The sequence below is a fragment of the Callorhinchus milii genome, unplaced genomic scaffold (genome assembly GCF_018977255.1).
Source record: "Callorhinchus milii isolate IMCB2004 unplaced genomic scaffold, IMCB_Cmil_1.0 Scaffold2, whole genome shotgun sequence".
NCBI lineage: Eukaryota > Metazoa > Chordata > Chondrichthyes > Chimaeriformes > Callorhinchidae > Callorhinchus > Callorhinchus milii.
Window position 1 is genome coordinate 46035688 of NW_024704743.1, and position 19853 is coordinate 46055540.

A 19853-nucleotide genomic window follows, 5' to 3' on the forward strand; every position below is an offset into this window, starting at 1 on the left:
TCACGTCCCCCGGCCCCTCACGTCCCCCCAACCCCTCACGTCCCCCGGCCCCTCACGTCCCCCCGAACCCCTCACGTCCCCCGGCCCCTCACGTCCCCCGGCCCCTCACGTCCCCCGGCCCCTCACGTCCCCCCGGCCCCTCACGTCCCCCCGGCCCCTCACGTCCCCCGGCCCCTCACGTCCCCCCGGCCCCTCACGTCCCCCCAACCCCTCACGTCCCCCGGCCCCTCACGTCCCCCCGGCCCCTCACGTCCCCCCGGCCCCTCACGTCCCCCCGGCCCCTCACGTCCCCCCAACCCCTCACGTACCCCCCGGCCCCTCACGTCCCCCGGCCCCTCACGTCCCCCCGGCCCCTCACGTCCCCCGGCCCTCCCGTCCCCCGGCCCCTCACGTCCCCCCGGCCCCTCACGTCCCCCGGCCCCTCACGTACCCCCAACCCCTCACGTACCCCCCGGCCCCTCACGTCCCCCCGGCCCCTCACGTCCCCCGGCCCCTCACGTCCCCCGGCCCCTCCCGTCCCCCCGGCCCCTCACGTCCCCCGGCCCCTCACGTCCCCCAACCCCTCACGTCCCCCCGGCCCCTCACGTCCCCCGGCCCCTCCCGTCCCCCCGGCCCCTCACGTCCCCCCGGCCCTCACGTCCCCCCGGCCCCTCACGTCCCCCCGGCCCCTCACGTCCCCCGGCCCCTCACGTCCCCCGGCCCCTCACGTCCCCCAACCCCTCACGTCCCCCGGCCCCTCACGTCCCCCCGGCCCTCACGTCCCCCGGCCCCTCACGTCCCCCCGGCCCCTCACGTCCCCCCGGCCCCTCACGTCCCCCCCAACCCCTCACGTCCCCCCGGCCCCTCACGTCCCCCGGCCCCTCACGTCCCCCCAACCCCTCACGTCCCCCGGCCCCTCACGTCCCCCGGCCCCTCACGTCCCCCCGGCCCCTCCCGTCCCCCCGGCCCCTCACGTCCCCCCGGCCCCCCACCTCTCTCGCTCACTGGCTTTCTGTTCAGTGTAGCCTGTGCGGTGTCCGCAGTTCCTCGGTGATGTGGTATCAGGGAGGGGAGGCGGGTGTTTAGGGAAGCAGAGAGGTGGGCGTGAGTTTGAAAAACCTGTCGGAGGTTGTGGTAGAAGAGGTATGAGGAGGGAGACTGGAGTTTGGAAATGGCTGAAATGACAGTAGTTTCTATATTAGAGCAACAAAGACTTTTCTCCCCCTTAGCGGTAAGTAGGAACCCGGTTGTTAGTCGATTGGCAGATCACTTTTCCGGGGGCATTAATCCCTTAAAAAAAAATGATAATTCGGTCACTCAATCCACGACTGTTTGTGGGACACTGCTGAGCGAAATTGGCTGCTGCGTTTCGACCACAAAATATACAGTCAATTCAATTTACAGCATATTCTGCGAAGCTCTTTGAGCCGTCTCGAACACGTGATAAGGCATTACGTCAAATGCAAGGATTATTATTATTAAAAAAACTACGACAGCCACCCTGTTAAAAAGGGAATATCTTCATTATTTAAAATGATTGGTTTAGCTCTGTTCTGCCTTCGTTGTCAAAATTCTTCACAATTTTATTGCCGCCCAGAAATGCGTCTCTCACTATTCCCTGAAGTGAAAGATGCGACATCAAATGTAAGAATTATTATTACTTTATTTCATGCTATCTTTTGTTTGTGCAGGATTTGTTCAAAGTTTTGGAAAGAAATGGAGGAGAAAATAATGAATCTTATTATCAAATATTATGGAGACAAGGTTTGGATCCAGTGTGAATTTGAGAATTGCTTGAAATGGAGGATTTTGACAAGTGAAGATGCCTCAGTTGTGGATTCAAATAAACCATGGTATTGTAATATGAATCCTAATTCCTCATTTAGCAGCTGTTCTGTGGCTGAAGAGAGATACCCAGAGGAGTCTGCATTTCACAAATACGGACTAAAGCTTGTCTACTCACAACTTCCTTTAGGGAGTTTGGTTTTGGCTAAGATGTCTGGATGGCCCAGGTGAGATATGTCTCTTTGGTAATATGTCTTCACAATAATAATACTGTATGTTTGGCCTTAAAGCAGCTCTGACTTGAACAATACACTTGGCTCCAGTATAAACCGAAAACACGTGACAAGTAGCACAAAATTATGATAAAGCTGTGGGTGACGAGGTAATATGTGGATTATTGTCTATTTTATGAATTTAAATATCGCATTGCTGATTTGCTGTTTCATTTTCAAACAAATATATGCTTCTGGTCACATTTGTTATAATTTGGAAGATTTTGGTCCTAAAGCCCTCGCAACTGTTCTATAAAATATTTGGTCACACGTGTACTCTGCCAGGTCATGCAAGAAAAAAAGCTTGATGTTCAATTTGGATTACTTACAGGAGTTAAATTTCCAATGCATGTGCTTCGGAAACAACAACAACTTGCATTTATATAGTGTCCCTCACGCAGCGTATCATCCCAGAACACGTGAGAGTGGCAGAGCGCAGGCAAATTTTGATGTATTTAAAATTTAAACTTAGTTTGATTCCCTCACCAATTTTCTTCATTACCTCTTCCCTTGAAGATGTTTGTCTCCTTTTCTTTGGTCGGGGTAACTTACATTCCCTGATAACAAAAAATACCCGGATAAGCAGAACCATATTAAGATGCACCCCATTTATTTTTCTAGATTGAAACTCATAACTGCTCATATTGACCATGTATTGAGCAGCACAAATGTTTCAACACGAGCGCGATAGATCACTCCCATTGCAGTATGTTTTATACTGGTATCTGTGTAGAGGTGCGGTATTGTAAACATATCCTGGACTCCAAAAGGCGACATACCAACTGTGTCTGCTTCTGCATTTCTGCTGCAGTTGATTCTTGTGTGCAGTACCTCATCAAAATGCAGATGGAGGCAGCAGCTGTACCAATCCACTATGAATGTACTTGAACGATCAGCACAAGATAGACTGGTTGAGGTACCCATGGAAGTCTGAGAATAATCAAAGTAGGGCTTAATACACGATGAGGTATGCTAACGCCAGCAAACTTTTCAGTAGGCAAGTGGGAGACCAACAATTCACTGGCGTAAGAGAGCAGATGTTTTAGACTTAAGTTCAGTGAACTCCGAAGTACCAATCCCAGATTCTAGAAACAAATGACAAATAAATCAATTTAGAAGATTCTCTAGTTATCGGTTTATGACCTTGTTGACAATATTATACTGCTCTCCCCTAGTCGGTAAGACACACAGTACGAAGATTAATAACATTACAGACAAGTGAAGAATAATTTCTTGCTAAATTTAAGTTGGGAATAGCATTAGGATTCTTGGAAATCTGCGACTTGGGCTCAGTTTTTTGGAAAAACAATTTGTGATTGTTGATTTAAATGGATTAAATTGAAATTATGATGATTTTAATACACTTGTAAATTTCCCTTTCTTTTATACTTTGTTCAAGGAAAAGAAGGGAGAATGTATAAGTTATCTGTATGAACATGGTATGGTGCGGAATTTGCTTTTTTCAGAATTGACAATTTTTTTCCAGGCTAAAGTGAGTGTAGGAAACACAAACATATAGTGTACAGTATAGGAAACAACATATTTTTGATTTCCAGTTATCATCATCCATGAAGCAAGCACCAGCTCAAATATATCCACTGTGTGAGGTATAGATCTTGTGTGGATACACAAGATAAACCATTTTAGATTCATGAAGAAGGGAGTAGGAGAGTTTGGAGAGGGATCCAGTGCAGGATTGTAAAGTGTGGATATTAATCTTTTTTAAAATTGGTCATATCAGCAACAATAAGACTTACATTTGATGTAGCATCTTTCACATTGGAAGGATATTCAAAGCACATCACAGGATTTGCTGTAAGGTGTTTCACTGTAAACTGTTCTCTGTTGGCGAACGTATTCTAGAAGGGTGAGATCAAATGGCCAATCCGCCTTTTTCATATGTATTTCTTTTGTGATGTGAATAATTTCCATTTGAAAAGCTCACATAAACAACCCGTGGCCTCCCTTTCCTCTCCTCCAGGCCTATATATTTACCAACACCCGCTCACCAATGCTTGTCGGCAAGCAGAAAACTCCTTGGTAATCCGCCACCATGCACTATGGAAACTGCTGGCTATTGATAACAGTGTGATGGCTCTTCAACACAGTATATTCAACCAATCTATTGTGGCTATCACCAGAGAGCATGAAGTGTGACTGGAAAATGATTATATGATTGTCTTGGATTTAGAGAAATTAATTTCAGATTTGTGCACTTGTATCAGCAGACAAACAGAATAAATGTAGGAACTTCTATATTTAGGAATTTTTAAAGATCTAACTTATAGTAACTGGCTTAATAACGACAACAACAATTTGCATATAGTGCCCTTCACACAGGGTAGCATCCCGGAGTACTTTACAGTGGCGAAGTCTAACGACGAGGGAGGGGGGAGGTGACCGTAAACACATTCAGAAAGGAAGATCTTCAGTCGGGATTTGGAGGTGGGGAGGGAGGGGGCAAGGCGGAGGGATTGAGGGAGAGAGTTCCAGAGTTTCGGAGCGTAGTGGCTGAAGGCACGGCCACCAATGGTGGAACGGAGGGCCTGAGGGCCAAATAGGAGACTGGAGCCAGCCGAGTGGAGGCAGCAGGTGATGGAGTGGAGGGTGGGGGGTTGCAGATCGGATAGGTAGGGAAGTGTGAGGGTATGAAGTGATTTGAAAATGCGTGTGAGCTTCTTGAAATTGATCTGTCTGGTGATCGGAAGCCAGTGGAGCCTGGCAAGGACTGGTGTGATGGGGGAACGAGTTTCATGCAGGTGAGTATCCGGGCGGTGGAGTTTTTAATTAATTGAATTTTGTGTACGATGGAGCTGGAGGGCGTTGGAGGAGGGCATTGGAATAATCCAGCTGGGAAGTGACGAAGGAGTGGACGAGAGTTTCAGCTGCGTCGGCTATGAGGTATGGACGGAGGCGATCAATGTGGTGGAAAAATATGACGGAGAAATACAGTAAAATGTGGAAAAGGAGAATTTATCTAGAATAAAATGAAATAATCAACATTATTTTGGTTCTTTTGCGACAAGAGTGCTGGAAACGCAACTCTTTACAATTCACTTCAAGTATTATTTTTTTCATTTTATTATTTTAATTTAAAATAATTGACATTGATATCTTATTAACCTGATGGAAGGTGATAGTCTGTCTCATATAGCATGTTGATAAATGGATGTACAAATCAGTAAATTAGTAGCACTAAGCTAATTGCAAAACACTGTACAGTATATTCAGAAGCAAGCACCACCATATAATTTATTCCAGATTGACCTGACTGAAACAATTGAATAAACTGAGATTGCTCTGTCCAAAGTAACAAATTAAATCACAGTTCTTACTCAGAAATAATAATCTCCTTGCTTGTCAATATGCCTTCTCATCTGTGTAATAGTTGCTCCTATGGACTTTAACAAGACCTTAACAATTTAACTTTTTCTTCTTTATTGCTGCTAATTTTAAAGCTACTTTGGAAATGGAGCTGGTGGGTGGCCCTATAAAAAAAATCGCTTGTACAATTACCTGGACTTCCATCTATGTTATAGCAATATTCGTGACCTGAGCAGTTCTTGTTTTCAATCTCCGCAGCTAAACCCTAAAATCCCCAGCCTCCTGGAAACTATAATGGAAAGGTTTCCTTGACACACAATTCAATTTGTTTCAACATTGAGTGAGCATGGAATTGGTATGATGTGAATTGCTAGCAATGTAATTTAATTTAAAATATTCATTATTGTCAATGTGGAAGTACAATTGATGCAAAACATTACAATTTTCTATAGCAAATTACATACATGATGTGCTCGTGCTATAAATTTGTTGCATTTTGTACTTGATAGTGATGGACTTTGTACTTTAAAGTACAGTGGTAATTCGTACAACATGAGGGTCTTTCATATGGAGTTTAAAAAAAATCTAGTGTGGAATTAAAAACAAATGTAGTTTATTTTTCTTCAGACTGAATTTGTGCCATTTATTATGATAATGAAGTAGCTAAGGATACAAACCCACTCAGTATGTCACTGATAGATTAAGTTCTTGTAGCTGGGATGACTTCATGAATTTCAATTTGTGGAATAAATTGATTATTTCCTGATTAGCTTTGAAATGTATGTGTGCATCCATTTGTAAGGTTCACCATGGCAAAATTAGGATTGGGAAATTAAAATTAGTCTTGTCGGGCTCACTATTGGCTATATTTCTTGGACAAATAATACATATTCTCTATTTCTCTAATTTGTCGTTAAACAAGTAGTGTTAGTAGAATTCAGAAATCATGCATGATATTATATCTTCAAAATAAAATGCATTTTTCAACAATTCATTATGTTGATGAATGCTCTTGAAATCATAGAAATACAGTTGAATTATTACAACTTGCTCATGCTAGTGCTTATACTCCACATGAGCCTCTCGCCCTCCTAATACTTATTCCCATAGCCGTCTATTTCCTCTTCCCTTTTGTGTGCATTGAGTTTCCTTCTTCAATACATTAATACTTTCTGTTTTAACTGCAACTTTCAGCGTGGGGTCCACATTCTCATGACCGCTCTGTGTAAAGAAGATCCTTCTAAACTTCCTTTTGGATCTGCTTGCGGCAGTCTTCTATACATGTCCCCTCATTTTAGACAAAGCAACAATTGGAAAGTGTCTATTTATGTCGATTTTCGGATCATTTCATAAACGGCTGAATTTTGTTCCTCTCAATTGTTTGATTTCCAGGGAAAAAAGCTCTTGTTGTCCAATTTTTCTTGATGGCTGTATCCACTCATTCTATGTTGCAATCATTCCATTGCTACAGTATCCTTCTTGTAATATGCAACCAGAACTGCGCACAGTAGCACTTCACTTGATTTGCTTTAAAGTGTAGTGACTGTGCATCAATAAGGCAAATGTATTAGCGATGTGCAGCCATTGGGTCAATGTTCCTGCAAACGCAATGCAATCCAACTCATTTTAATATTAACTGCAAATGTTTTTTTCATGAGGGAGAAAATTATATACGATATGCATTTAAATTTTGTTTGGGATTAATTTGGGTTGTGTTGCCACCAGTTATAATTTTGAAGGCTTTTAAAGAACTGAATGAAACTTTGATTTGTACATGCATTTTATGTAAATAACCCTGATGAACTTGAACTGCTCNTTTTTTTGTGGGTGTCACAACCATTAAAACCAGGTTTAACAATACACACTTGTTAATATTAATAGGTGTAGTTTTAATAATTTAGTCTTTTTTTGGAAACCTGACAGCATCATTTTTGCTGGCAGAACAATAGCCAATTTAATCAAATGTAGATTATCCTATTTTTAGATTCAAATAATACACAGTAGTACAGTAAGATTACACAACCAAGGTTAAAAAATCAGACGACAGGTCATCGACCTGAAACGTTAACTTACTTTCTTCTCTCCATAGATGCTGCCTGACCTGCTGAGCGTTCTCAGCAACTTCTGCTTTTATTTCAGATATACATCATCTACAGTATTTTCCCTTGGTTTTTAAATGGTATACACGTTCAGGTGCACTTTCAAGATTGCTGATGCTATCTGAGGAAGTTTTGCCCCCAGTTCTGGCCAATGATCCAACAGCTAAATTGGTCGTACATTTCATGGTTGTAGGTGGAACCTTGCTCCATGTGAAAAAAAAGTGTTGCATTCATAGTCACTACACTTGACAGCAATTACCTGTGAAGCACTTTGAGGTATCGAACATTCCAAGCAGTATCCCAAATGCCAGGATTATTTATTTAAATAAGTTTGCACCAAAGCAATTTTACAGTTACCTTCATGTTTGCGGTAGAAAATTATACTGTGACCTAATATTTGACCTGTGGTTTGTATGGAGATGCATCAAATTCAAAATTACTCCTATGGGTGTCAGAGAAAATTGTGGAAACAAAAGAAGTTGTAAATTAGATTTTTCATTTTGATGACTTAAGGACATAAGTCAGAAATGAACTATTAAATGCTACTACTTTTTAGATTTGAGGGATATATTGGGTTTGATTTTATTATTACAGGTCAATTCTGCTCTAAAGGTAACTGTGAAAACAGCGGGCCGCAAAATAAATCCAAAACCAATTCAGTCGTTAGCAGGAAATGGAATGTTTCAGTGTTACATTAATATGTAAATTTGTTTCTGCAACTCTTTTGCTCCAGTGGTATTGGAATAACTCAAGAATCTCTTTGAGATGGGGTGGTGAGAGTGGTGTGGGTCTGAAAGCTCCAGACATCTTAGATTTACTGAATTTCCAACCCTCGGTCTCTCCTCAAAGGTTGGAGGTAAAGAATTGAAATGGGCAAAAGGTGTTTGAGCTTGTCTGTGAGTTGAAATTAAAACATTTTCTTGCTATCAGAAGAGGAGGTAAGAGAACGGAATGAAAATGAGCAAACAAATAAATATCATGACAAATAAATATCAACAAATAAATACTATTAGACCACAATTTTCTCTAATACCCATAGATATTAGGTACCAAAACAAATATCATAGTGGTAATATAAAGGAATTGCTTCACTATCTATCAGGTATTGATACTGTACTGGTGCTGCAGGGTTGTATATGGCACTATGGGCCACAAAATTCTTCAAACGTCACTTCAATAGTTTCTTTTCTTCACAATCTTTGCCTCGTTGTAAAAATGTTGCAGAGAGCTTTTGCGTTACAGGGCAATTAAAATATGACAACAGAGAGTCAAATCCCAGGAATATTGAAACCAATGCATAAAGTGTTAATGTGATCATGTTTAAACTTTTCCAACAAATGCAGTGTTCTGAGAAGGGAATTTGGAAGGAGCAGGTGCATTTTTGCAGTCTGAGCAAAACATTCAATGGGAGAGGGAGATGGTGAAAGAAAAGAGCATTGCAATAACCATTTAACGCAACTTAGGTGGAGCAACAGACTAGTTGATCACAGCAATACTGCAGAGGATGGGAGATGGTGGGGTTAGGAACAGAATTGCGATGTTTTGCATGTTTGATTTATGTGTATGCTTTTTATAGTCATCACTATATGCACAGTGTATTGGACCTGTAGAACAGACAATTCATAGTAGAAGAGTTTCTTTCTTCCTCAGAGATGAAAACAGACACTATTTCACATCATAATCCATTTTCAATGATTGTACTGTGTATTTCACATTTTTAAGTGTCGGAATTTCATCAAGTGTTGCATAATAACCTGCACATTTGCCTTCAAACTGTTATTCTCAGCGTTCACCTGTAGGGAAGCAGGTTTTTTTTCTACACAATGATTTTACCATTCTGTCCCCTCCATCCTCCTCCAGCGCCTCTCCTCTCACCTCAACCTTCAAGATTCTGTCCTTGAATGGTTCAGGTCTTATCTCTCACATCGTCTCCAATTTGTCTCCGCCAACGGTTTCTCTTCCAGCCACCGCACAGTCTTGTGTGGTGTTCCTCAGGGCTCTGTCCTTGGTCCCCCTCCTCTTCAACCTCTATATTCTCCCCCTTGGTGACATCATCCGCATCATGGGGTCAACTTCCACATGTCCTCAGATAACACCCAACTCTATCTCTTTGCCTCCATCCTCGATTCCAGGACAACTAACGTCCTGACAGACTGTCTGTCTGACATCAAGTCCTGGATGAGAGCAAACTTTCTACAGCTGAATGTCAGCAAGACCGAGGCCCTCCTGATTGGCTCGCGCCAGCGCCTCCGCACATCAGACACTGGCAGCATCAGCATCCACAGATGCACACGCCACCTCACTAAGCCAGTCAGGAACCTGGGCATCTTGTTCAACCCTCAACTGTCCTTTCTCCTCCATATCCGTGCCATGACCCGCTCTGCTTTCCCCCACCTCCACAACATTGCCCATCTCCGCTACTGTCTCACCCCTCAGATCATCCAGAATTCTGCAGCTCGTGTCCTCTCCCGCACCAAACTCCGTGACCCTATCACCCCCACCCTCGCCCGCTCCACTGGTTTCCCATCCCTCAGACGATAGAATTCAAAATCCTCATCCTCACTTTCAAGGCCCTCCATGGCCTTGCCCCCTCCTACATCTCTGACCTGCTGACCCCCTATTAATCTGCCCACTCCCACCGCTCAGCAGGCTCTGGCCTGCTCCACGTCTGCCACCTGACCTGCCCTGCCATTGGCGTCCGGGCTTTCAGCCTCTCTTCTCCCCCACCCTCTGGAACTCCATCCCACAATCCCTTCGCCTTGCTCCCTCCCTTGCCTCCTTCAAGGCACGACTTAAGACCCTCCTTTTCGATCGTGCCTTCAGCCGCCCTCTTACCTCTTTGCCCTCCCTCATGCTAACTCTGCCCCCCTCCCCCCACGTTTGGGTCCTGATCCCCAACGGTTCAGCGCCTTGGGATGTCATCCCGATGTGAAAGGTGCTTTACAAATGTAACTTGGTTGTTGTTGTGAATTCCATTGCAAGCCTACTGTTCCTTGTGCACCTTCAGTTGACTTTAATTCTTCCACTTTATCTTAAAGAAAAAGTGGCTTGATGCTGTGTGAGTATTTTCCTCTATTGAGAGAAAGTATGGGCCTGAAATTCCTTCATAAAGATTATGGCATCAGTAATGGAAATTAGAAAGTAAAATAAAGTACAAGTTTTAAAATCATAATAACTTTTTTTTAGTTTTTTTTACTTTAATAAATCAACATAAAAATGTGAAACTTTTAGTTGGCTCTCATTAATAAATCACCATCAGTTTGTTTGTTTATTTTGTTATTTCCGTTGAACACTAGTGCTGATTTATGGTTAATCTTTCTTGATCTAAACTCACTACATTCTGCTACAGAATGGACCGACATGACTGATTAATTTGGATAGCTCTTTTCAAAGAGTCGGCACAGACACGATGGGCCAAATGGCCTCCTTTTGTGCTGTATAATTCTAAGATAGGTTGGACAGCAGGTAGGATGGGGTATATTTCAGTGTTTTCAGCTATTACTTCCTCCAGCCCTAATTGTCTGTCACTTACATCAAAGTTAGTGTGTCCACCTTATCTAATCTACCTCTGCAGTTAGCTTTGAGAGACTGTCTACTTCTATTCAATAACACCTTCAACAACAACAGCTTGCATTTATATAGTGCCCTTCAAGTAGGATGTTTCAGAGCACTGAACCAATCTATTCTTGACCCTGAGAAGCCATTGGTGCAAAAGTAAGAGTTTGAACTACTAGTATATTCCCTTATTGATAACAGTCTTTCTCTGAACAATAAAAATCTAATTTACAACATATGCAGGTTACAAGTTCACATTTGCTGGCCAGCTTCTGCCTTTATAATAATAATCCTAGTTTGCAAAAGAAGAGATTTTAAAGATTTGTTTGAGAAAACATCAGCTCCTCTGAAAACTCCGGTAGTAGAAAATTTGCTTTGATAGAAGCAGGTCTTTAAAATGCCTCAACAGCAAACGTGTCAAATCCTTTCCTGGATCTCGTGGCTTTCCTGCTAGAATCAATACAAAGGATATTCAAGATGTGTGAAGTTATTTAGCTTCTAAGAGGTACATAGTGATTCAATTTGTTTTTTATTATGTGTTGGACCTGTGGAAGCATTGAATATCCTCAACACCCGATTGATGAAGAAGATGAGGAATCTGTTGGTATCCACTTTCTTCAGGGAACTTCTTCACCGTTGCTGAGTCAATACTTCCCAACTGCCAGACTCCTGGCAGCTGGAAGTTGAAATGATTTCCTTTTACCTAACTATCTCTGTGCCATCTGGTAGTGCTCACAACAGCAGGACCCAACAATCAGAGGCAAACAGCTGCGTTCAACAACAGCACTCAAAATGGATGGGCCTCTGTTGAAGATACAGGGGAGCAGTCAGCGCATTCCTCAGCCGCATGGAGGAAGCTGAAGTGTACATTACTGCATTCTTGACCCAAGTCCACGCAAACGACTGTTTCCGACCTTCTTCAATACAAGCTACAACCTGAAGCTGGCAATGAATACAAATAAGACTCCTACACATACCGGGTGCGCTTCTTCAGTTTGACTTATAACCAGTTCATAAATATATAAATACTTAAACAGATAGGTGGCAGTACTTGAAAGATTACCCCTCAGTTGTTTGTGAATGTAAATAAACTTCACGTTTGAGGAACTGGAGTCCTGCAGTTTAGTAGTTAGACCACTCGCCTCGCAAGCAAGAGGACTTGGGTTAGATTCTCGGGCAGGGCAAAACATTGGGTTAGATTCCTGGGCAAGGAGAAACGTTGACCAAGTTCCCTTACTCCACACGCCTCTGTTTACCTAGCAATAAGTAGAATCCTGGTTGTTAGTCAATTGGTGGAGCACTTTCTGGGGGTAATAATTCCTTCAAAAAAGTAACAATAATAATTTTGTCACTCAATCCATGACTGTTTATGGGACATTGCGGTGTGAAATTGGCTGCCGCGTTTCGCCCACAAAATATAGTCAATTCACTTTACAGCATATTCTGTGAAGCGCTTGGAGACTTCTTGAAGATGTGATAAGGTGCTATATCAAATGCAAGGATTATTGTTATTATTATAACTGCTGCTGGTCACAGGTAATACTGCACATTATTATGCAAGTGTGATGGTGATCCTAAAATGATTGTTGTAAGGCTACCATTAGTTTTTTTTTAGATGTTTTTTTGCCGTTTTTGGAACCATAGCTATGAACTTGTGTGACATTTATACACTTGGCTATGTCGTAATCATGTGGAATAAAATGTTAGTAATGGCATAATTATTTTTTGCATTCATTTAGCTAATAATGTATTGTCTTTGCAACATGTTTTCAAGTTCAACAACCTTTTACAAAGTGGAAGACATTTTGTATGTTGTTTACATTTACATATCAGATTTATGCAAATTACATACATTCATTTTTTCTGTTCTTTTCAATAATGACATTTGTCGAAATGTTGTGCTTTTAAAAGATTATCATGTCTTGTGGTCTGACATGCAATAAAGTACTTCTGACCTCACAGGCTATGTGCAAATCCTTCCAGTGATTATGTACTGGTTCAGAGCTACTGTGTGGGAGTTTGACTTGGTTCTTGTATGTTCTTGTGACACAATAATAATAATCAGCTGTAACAAACAAGGTATTATCATAAAGAATCAAATAGGTTATACACATAGTATTATTGATGTGGCTATCACATGTGATTATAATGTGAAAAATAAGGAACTAAATAAATATATCGATCTACAAATTGAATGTGGACATATGTGGCAATGTAAAACAAACATTGTTCCTATAATCATTGGTGCAACTGGAACTGCCAGTAAGACTATTTAAAAATGACTTTTACAAAATACCCGGTGAACAAAATGTCAACCTCCTGCAAAAAGTAGCCATTTTAGGAAGCTCAAATTTATTAAGAAAAGTAACATCCATTCATATGTAAAGTGGCAGTGTTATTGGTCTGGCTGACCCATCACCAAAAAACATTTAAAAGTTACCTCTACAGAGTGACTTAAATTGTAATAATAATATTAATCCTTGCATTTGATATAGAGCCTTTCATGTCAAGACGTCTCATAGCGCTTCACAGGATATACTGTAAACTGGATTGATTGTATTTTGTGAGCGAAACAATCTGCAAGATAAAGGAGACATTACCAGCTGGCATGTTTTTGAAGGCAACAGAGCATAGCCAGATTGAAATAATTTGCTTGTTAATGGTCAGGTTGAATGATTCTGTGCCTCTGCCTTGAGGAGCTTCACTTTCTTGCATGGCAAGTAGGTGACAGTACGTCATTAATCTTGTTAACTGGGCTGTCAGAAGGCCCCTCACATGTCAGGCTGTGATTAGTTGTACTACCTCACACTTGCTGTAAATTTCTAAACTTACTCTCTTGGAATATTTGAACACAAATGAAATGGCATAAAAGACACCCACAAAGTAGAATTAAGAATTAACTTTCAAATTTTGATTCCTGTAATTCGCCCCCCTGCCCCATCCACCCAAATTGGAGACTGAGTCATTCAGTCCTACTCTTGCCTACCTTGTATCCTCAGCAAACATCAGCATATTATACAAAATAATATAACCATAATCCTTGCATTTGATCTCGCGCTTTTCATGTCTTCTAGATATCTTAAAGCGCTTCACAGAATAGACTGTAAAGTGAATTGACTGTATTTTTTGTGGGCGAAATGCAGCAGCCAATTGCACACAGCAGTGTCCCACAGACAGTCATGGTTTGAAGTGACCAATTTATTATTTTTTTCTTGAGGGATTATTATTAGGAGTGTGGAGTAAGGAAACTTGCCCAAGGTTTCACCCTGCCGGGAATCGAGCCCAGGTTTCTCACATGCAAAGCGAGTGCTCTAACCACTGAGCTATAGGATTCCACAAAAGAAAAGATATTTCATGTCTCCATCTTCCCCCAATTTCTCAGAACTCCTTCGCCCCTGCCCCAGCTTGGGCTCACATGAAGAACTTTGTGATATCCTTCAACCATGAACGAAATTGACGCTTTAGAAATGTAATTTAGCAACTGTTGTTCTTGTGTCTAGTCTCGAGCTTCATCAGCAACTGGAACAGATTACTCACCTAAATTCTTTGCCAAGCTGGGGAAGCTCCAAAGACGAGTCATAAATAAAGTCCAATAATTGTGACAGGAACATTAACATTTACAAAAATTCTTATTTCATACAAAACATCTTAAATAAAGGAATAGTCACACATATAAATTAAGAGAGCCCTATTTTGAAATCAAGAATTAAATCATGCAAAGTTGAGAATCCGGCAGCTGGAATTGCTTTGGCTTTCTCAAGGTTGGAATTGTAACATTAATTTTAGAGGATTTCAAGTTGTTAGCCTGAAGCATTGATATTTTCTTGTATATATTTATTGCTTCTCATATTTCTCCTCTTCTGAATAGCTGGCTGAAGGAGACTCAGGCATCAGAGCACTGAAATTCCAATTTGTGTTATAATAATAATTCTTGCATTTGATGTAGCACCTTATCACGTCTTTTAGACATCTCAAAGTGCTTCACGGAACATACTGCAAAGTGTAGTGACTGAATTTTGTGGGTGAGACGGTATATTTTGTATTGTATGACCTCAAATTGACAATGTTGACCTCCACTGAGATTTCTTTATTATAACCAGGCATCAGCATCAATGTCGCTACATGTAATGATGAGCAAAATTTCATCCTTCAGAAGTTGTTTTTTTCTTAATCGTTGTCACTAGGTTGATATATCAAGACTACTGACATTACAATTGTACGCGATTGAATCAATCTTGCTTTGTATTCTGGGTTTGGTTACGATTGATTGTTCCACAGATATGATTAATCTTCACCATTAATATTTCTTGCATTCTAAGAATAGAACTTGGTTAGTTGCATTTGTAAAATTCAATAATTTAAATTACTCACTTTACTTTTTACAGCTGGCCTTCAATCCTTTGTCCAGATCCTTATACTGGAGAATATGTGAATTATGATGAAGATGGTGATGTAGAAGGATATCATACAGAATTCCTAGGAAATCCACATACTAGAACTTGGATTGCAGTAAGACATATTGAGTCCTATCAGCCAATGACTTTCACGGTAAGCAAATTCCTGTTATGAATGAATATGCGAAAGATTAATTTAGCTACAAAATTTTGTTCTCCTTTCAATTATCAGGTATGGTTTTAAATACAACCTATCTTGAACCCAGAATGTAACATATTGAAAATTGGAATTTAGAAGTAAAATATTTTAAAAATTCAGCACGTTTCTTGTAAAGGCAAAAGTCCTCTGTTGTAATTTTAATGTGATGAATTCTAGAAGCATTACATCTTATACAGTCATTTTCAAATGTTGTTCGAAGTTCTTTGATTCTCCACATTGATACATTTTCAAATACTGTGTCACCTGGCAGACCTGAAGTGCTCGCAGTGGATATCATTGGATCTTTGTGTTACTTGACATTTAGAAGAAGATTAAAATGATGACTTTCAGAATGGTTCATTGGGTTAATCAAAACATATAGATTTTATATGTGCCTGTATGTACATGGAGTAAAGCCGAGTGTTAAAGGAATACTGCAAACAATAAATATTTTCTAATTATTTCAAACATAATCTGTGCTGTTGTACCTGCAAATAGCCTTAAACTGTTATATTGTAGTCAGATGACTATGATACTGACAGTAGTATTACAAACAAACATGTAGCAATAGCCCAAGGTATTTATATATTAAGGCAGCATCATTCATCAGGAACAAAGCTGATCCCTAGTATTAGAGGGATGAACTTGGAAGATTGACTAGATAAGCTGGGGTTCTTGACCTTGAACGTCTCAGAGGGGACCTAATAGAGATATATAAGATATTAAATAGGATTACAAAGGTAAACATAAAACAACATTTTTAGATTTTTCAAGGTGATCGACAAGAGGGCATGGGTTTCAGAGGAAGGAAAAGCAATTTTACAACAGAAGATTTAAGAAGGTTTAATTTTTAAGACAGAGGGTATTTCTGTACAGAGAAGGTAATAAACAGCTGGAATAGATTACCAGGATGGGTGTTTGAGAGGTCAGGGCAATAAACATATTTTAAGAAAGAATTGGTTGCTGTAATAGAGAGAAGGTAGGGTGGGTATTCCAGAAACATAAAATCAAATGGCCTGATTCACCTTTTTCCTCTGAACATGAATATACACAGTTTTATTTATGTAATATATGATTGAAAAGCATATATAAGATGGACACTCATGAAAATTAGGGTTTGAAAGAGGGGTTTCATGGTAGAATGATATAAAGTAATAATAATAATTCTTGCATTTGGTATAGCATCTTTCAAGACGGGAGAATGCCCCAAAGTGCTTCACATGATTTACTGTGAAGTGGAGTGACTGTGTATTTGTTGCACAGCAATGACCAATAAACAGTCATGAAGTGAATGCCCACATTTTCTTTGAGATATTGTTGGTGAGGACATCGGGAGATTCTCCCTTCTCTTGTCAAATAGTGTTACGGGATCTTTAACGTCTGCCTGAAAATGCAGATGGGACCTTGGTTGAATTTCTCATCTGAAGAATGGCACCTCTGACAATGCAACACCCTGTCAGCCATGCATTTCAGCATCATCTTAGACGATTTAAGTTCAGGTCCTCACTTGTGGTTTAAACCTTCTGACTTAGAGGAGAGAGTGCTACCATTGAGCCAGGCTGATACACTAAAGTGAGAGTAGGATGAAGAGATTTTGGAAAAGAGTTCCAAAAGCTGAACATTCAGCCAACAGTGAAGGAGCGAGTGATTTCAATGTAAATCAAAAGAACAAAGTATAAACAGGAGAATATGCCTGGGACAAATTACACAGATACGGAAGGAGAGACTGTGAAGGCATTGAAGGGAAGAATAATCATCTTAAAGATCCCAGTGGGGTCTAGGAGCCAGGGGAGTCTGCAAAAGCTCACATAAAGCTGTGTGACAAAGTACCCCAGAAAATGTCTTGTGACCTTGGAACCATACTGTGCATGAGTACAGTGACTTTGACTGTTCTGATCCATTCACATCTTGGTCAAATCCCATCTGGAGGGACGTAGGTAGATTAAGTGAGTGGGCAAAACTGTGGCAGATGGAATTCAATGTGGGGAAGTGTGAGATCATCCATTATGGATCCAAAAATAGGAAAACAGAATATTTTTTAAATGGTGAGAAGCTAAGAATTGTGGAAGAGCAAAGAGATTTGGGTATCCACGTACACAAATCACTAAACACAAGCTCACAGATACAAAATGTTATCAAAAAGGCTAATGGGATGTTGGCCTTTATCTCAACGGGGGTTGGCTTATAAAGTAGAGGAAATGATGCTTGAATTATATAAAGCCTTGGTCAACTCCATCTGGAGACTGTGTTCAGTTTTGGGCACTGCACCGTTTCATAAACTTAGTCTCTATTCCCTTGAGTTTAGAAGGTTGAGGGGTGATCTGACTGAGTTTTTTAATACGGGGAGATACGGGGCAAGAGCGGGTAATTGGACTTGACGTACAGATTAGATATGATCTTATAGAATGGCGGACCAGGCTTGAGGGGCTGAATGGTCCACTCCTATCTCAATGTTTCGATAGAGGGAACACATTGGAGAGCAATAAATGGTAATATATCCTTCAGGTAATAAATATTTACTTTAATATTTCACAGAAATGTGCAGCTTCGTAATTTTACCTTGGGTGCAAATAAAGATAAATTCCATCATCACTTCTCAGAATGGAGAGATCCCAGGGCTTTGCTAAAGCTTATGGATAAATAAATAATAGAAAATAAACATTCAAAATAATAAACAGTTTGAAGTGAAAAGTATTGGTTTTCTGACACTTTAAAAATAACGTTACAATTGCAACCCCCATTTTCGGTACAGTGAATTTTACTTCACAGCATGAATGATTTTGTGTGCACAAAACTAATCTGTTTTGTTGATAAATTGTTAATAAATAACTCCAATTCCCTGTGTCATTCATAAATTTGAATAGTGACAGCTGGAAATGCTGTTATATGGATTTGCTAATGTAAGATTAGTAAAGAAACTGACCATTCTTCTTTCATCAGTTTTTCTTATTTGGGTTTCCATTTGTTACATTCATGGATTTGACCAAAATATTTTAATCAACAAACACCACTTGTGGAAATGACTGGAAAAAAGGAAATGAAATTGAGTATATAAGTGGAATGCCAGTTTTCATTCCTTTTCTTTCATTAGTGCACAGAAGGCCCACAATTTTCTACATTTTTGCTTAAATTCCTCGCCATTCTCCTACTGAAAGGCTTTCATCTTCAGTCAAAGTGAGAATATGCAATAATAATAAAACAATCCTTGAGCTCAGTGGTTAGAGCACTCGCCTTGCAAGTGAGACACCTGGGTTCAATTCCAGGCAGGGCGAAACCTTGGGCAAGTTTTCTTACTCCACACGCCTAATAATAATCCCTCCAAAAAAACAAAAACAACAAAAAATTGGTCATTTTCAATCCACGACTGTTTGGGGGACACTGCTCTGCGCAATTGGCTGCCGCGTTTCGCCCACACATATACAGTCAATTCACTTTACAGCATATTCTGTGAAGCGCTTTGAGACATCTAGAAGACATGAAAAGCGCTATATCAAATGCAAAGATTATTATTATTATTATTTGATATACCGCCTTATCACACTGTCGAGATGTCTCTAAGCGCTTCACAGAACATACTGCAGAGTCAATTGACCATGTACAAAATCCAAACTCCAAACGCTTGTAGACTGATCAGTTTCATTGTTGAACAAGAGCTTCACAAACCCCCGTGAAGGGTGTAATATAAATGCAAGTTGTTGTTGAATTATTGCATCCAAAACACTGCAATATTGCCATATGATTTTGATTTGATTTCTATCTCTTGTTTTAGATATTTTAAATAGTTCAATTGTTTAATTCCATTTTCCTCTGATTTGATTAGGGTGCCACAGATTTATGTTGTTGGTGGATTCAGTTGTAACATGATGAATTGGTATGATCTTTGTACTGAATCCTTTATGTTTTACAGTCTGAAGATTTCAACAAAAGAAAAAAATTGTATGAAAGTGCAATTGAAGAAGCAAAAATGTTGGCGGGAATCAATTCTAAAGAAAGACTTGGTCAGTGCCAGTTGACTCATGAAGGTATATTCCAAATTGCTTTGATATTCATCAATTAAGTTTGATTATTTATTAATTGAGATTTTATTTGGGATTTTCTGTACTGTTTTGCCAGTAATTCTGCTCCTGTGGAACAGAAAAGCAAAAGTTTGCTTAATCTTAATATTCAGTATGAATACAAACAGTGAAAGTATGGCTTTATCATCCTTCCGGATTTTTGGCTTCTAAGCAGGAGGTGTCAGAAAACT

General features: G+C 40.4%; 1 protein-coding gene across 1 annotated transcript in view; it reads left to right on the plus strand.

The window, feature by feature from the left end:
• The window catches only part of LOC103171707 (zinc finger CW-type PWWP domain protein 2), a gene marked incomplete at its 5' end in the record, with an annotated part of 32061 nt that overhangs the window by 7482 nt on the left and 4726 nt on the right, over positions 1-19853 (plus strand). The window contains 3 exons of the mRNA XM_042346663.1: positions 1866-1991; positions 15400-15562; positions 19515-19629. Coding sequence (XP_042202597.1) covers positions 1866-1991; positions 15400-15562; positions 19515-19629 — 404 coding nt within the window. The remainder of the gene's footprint in view (positions 1-1865; positions 1992-15399; positions 15563-19514; positions 19630-19853) is intronic.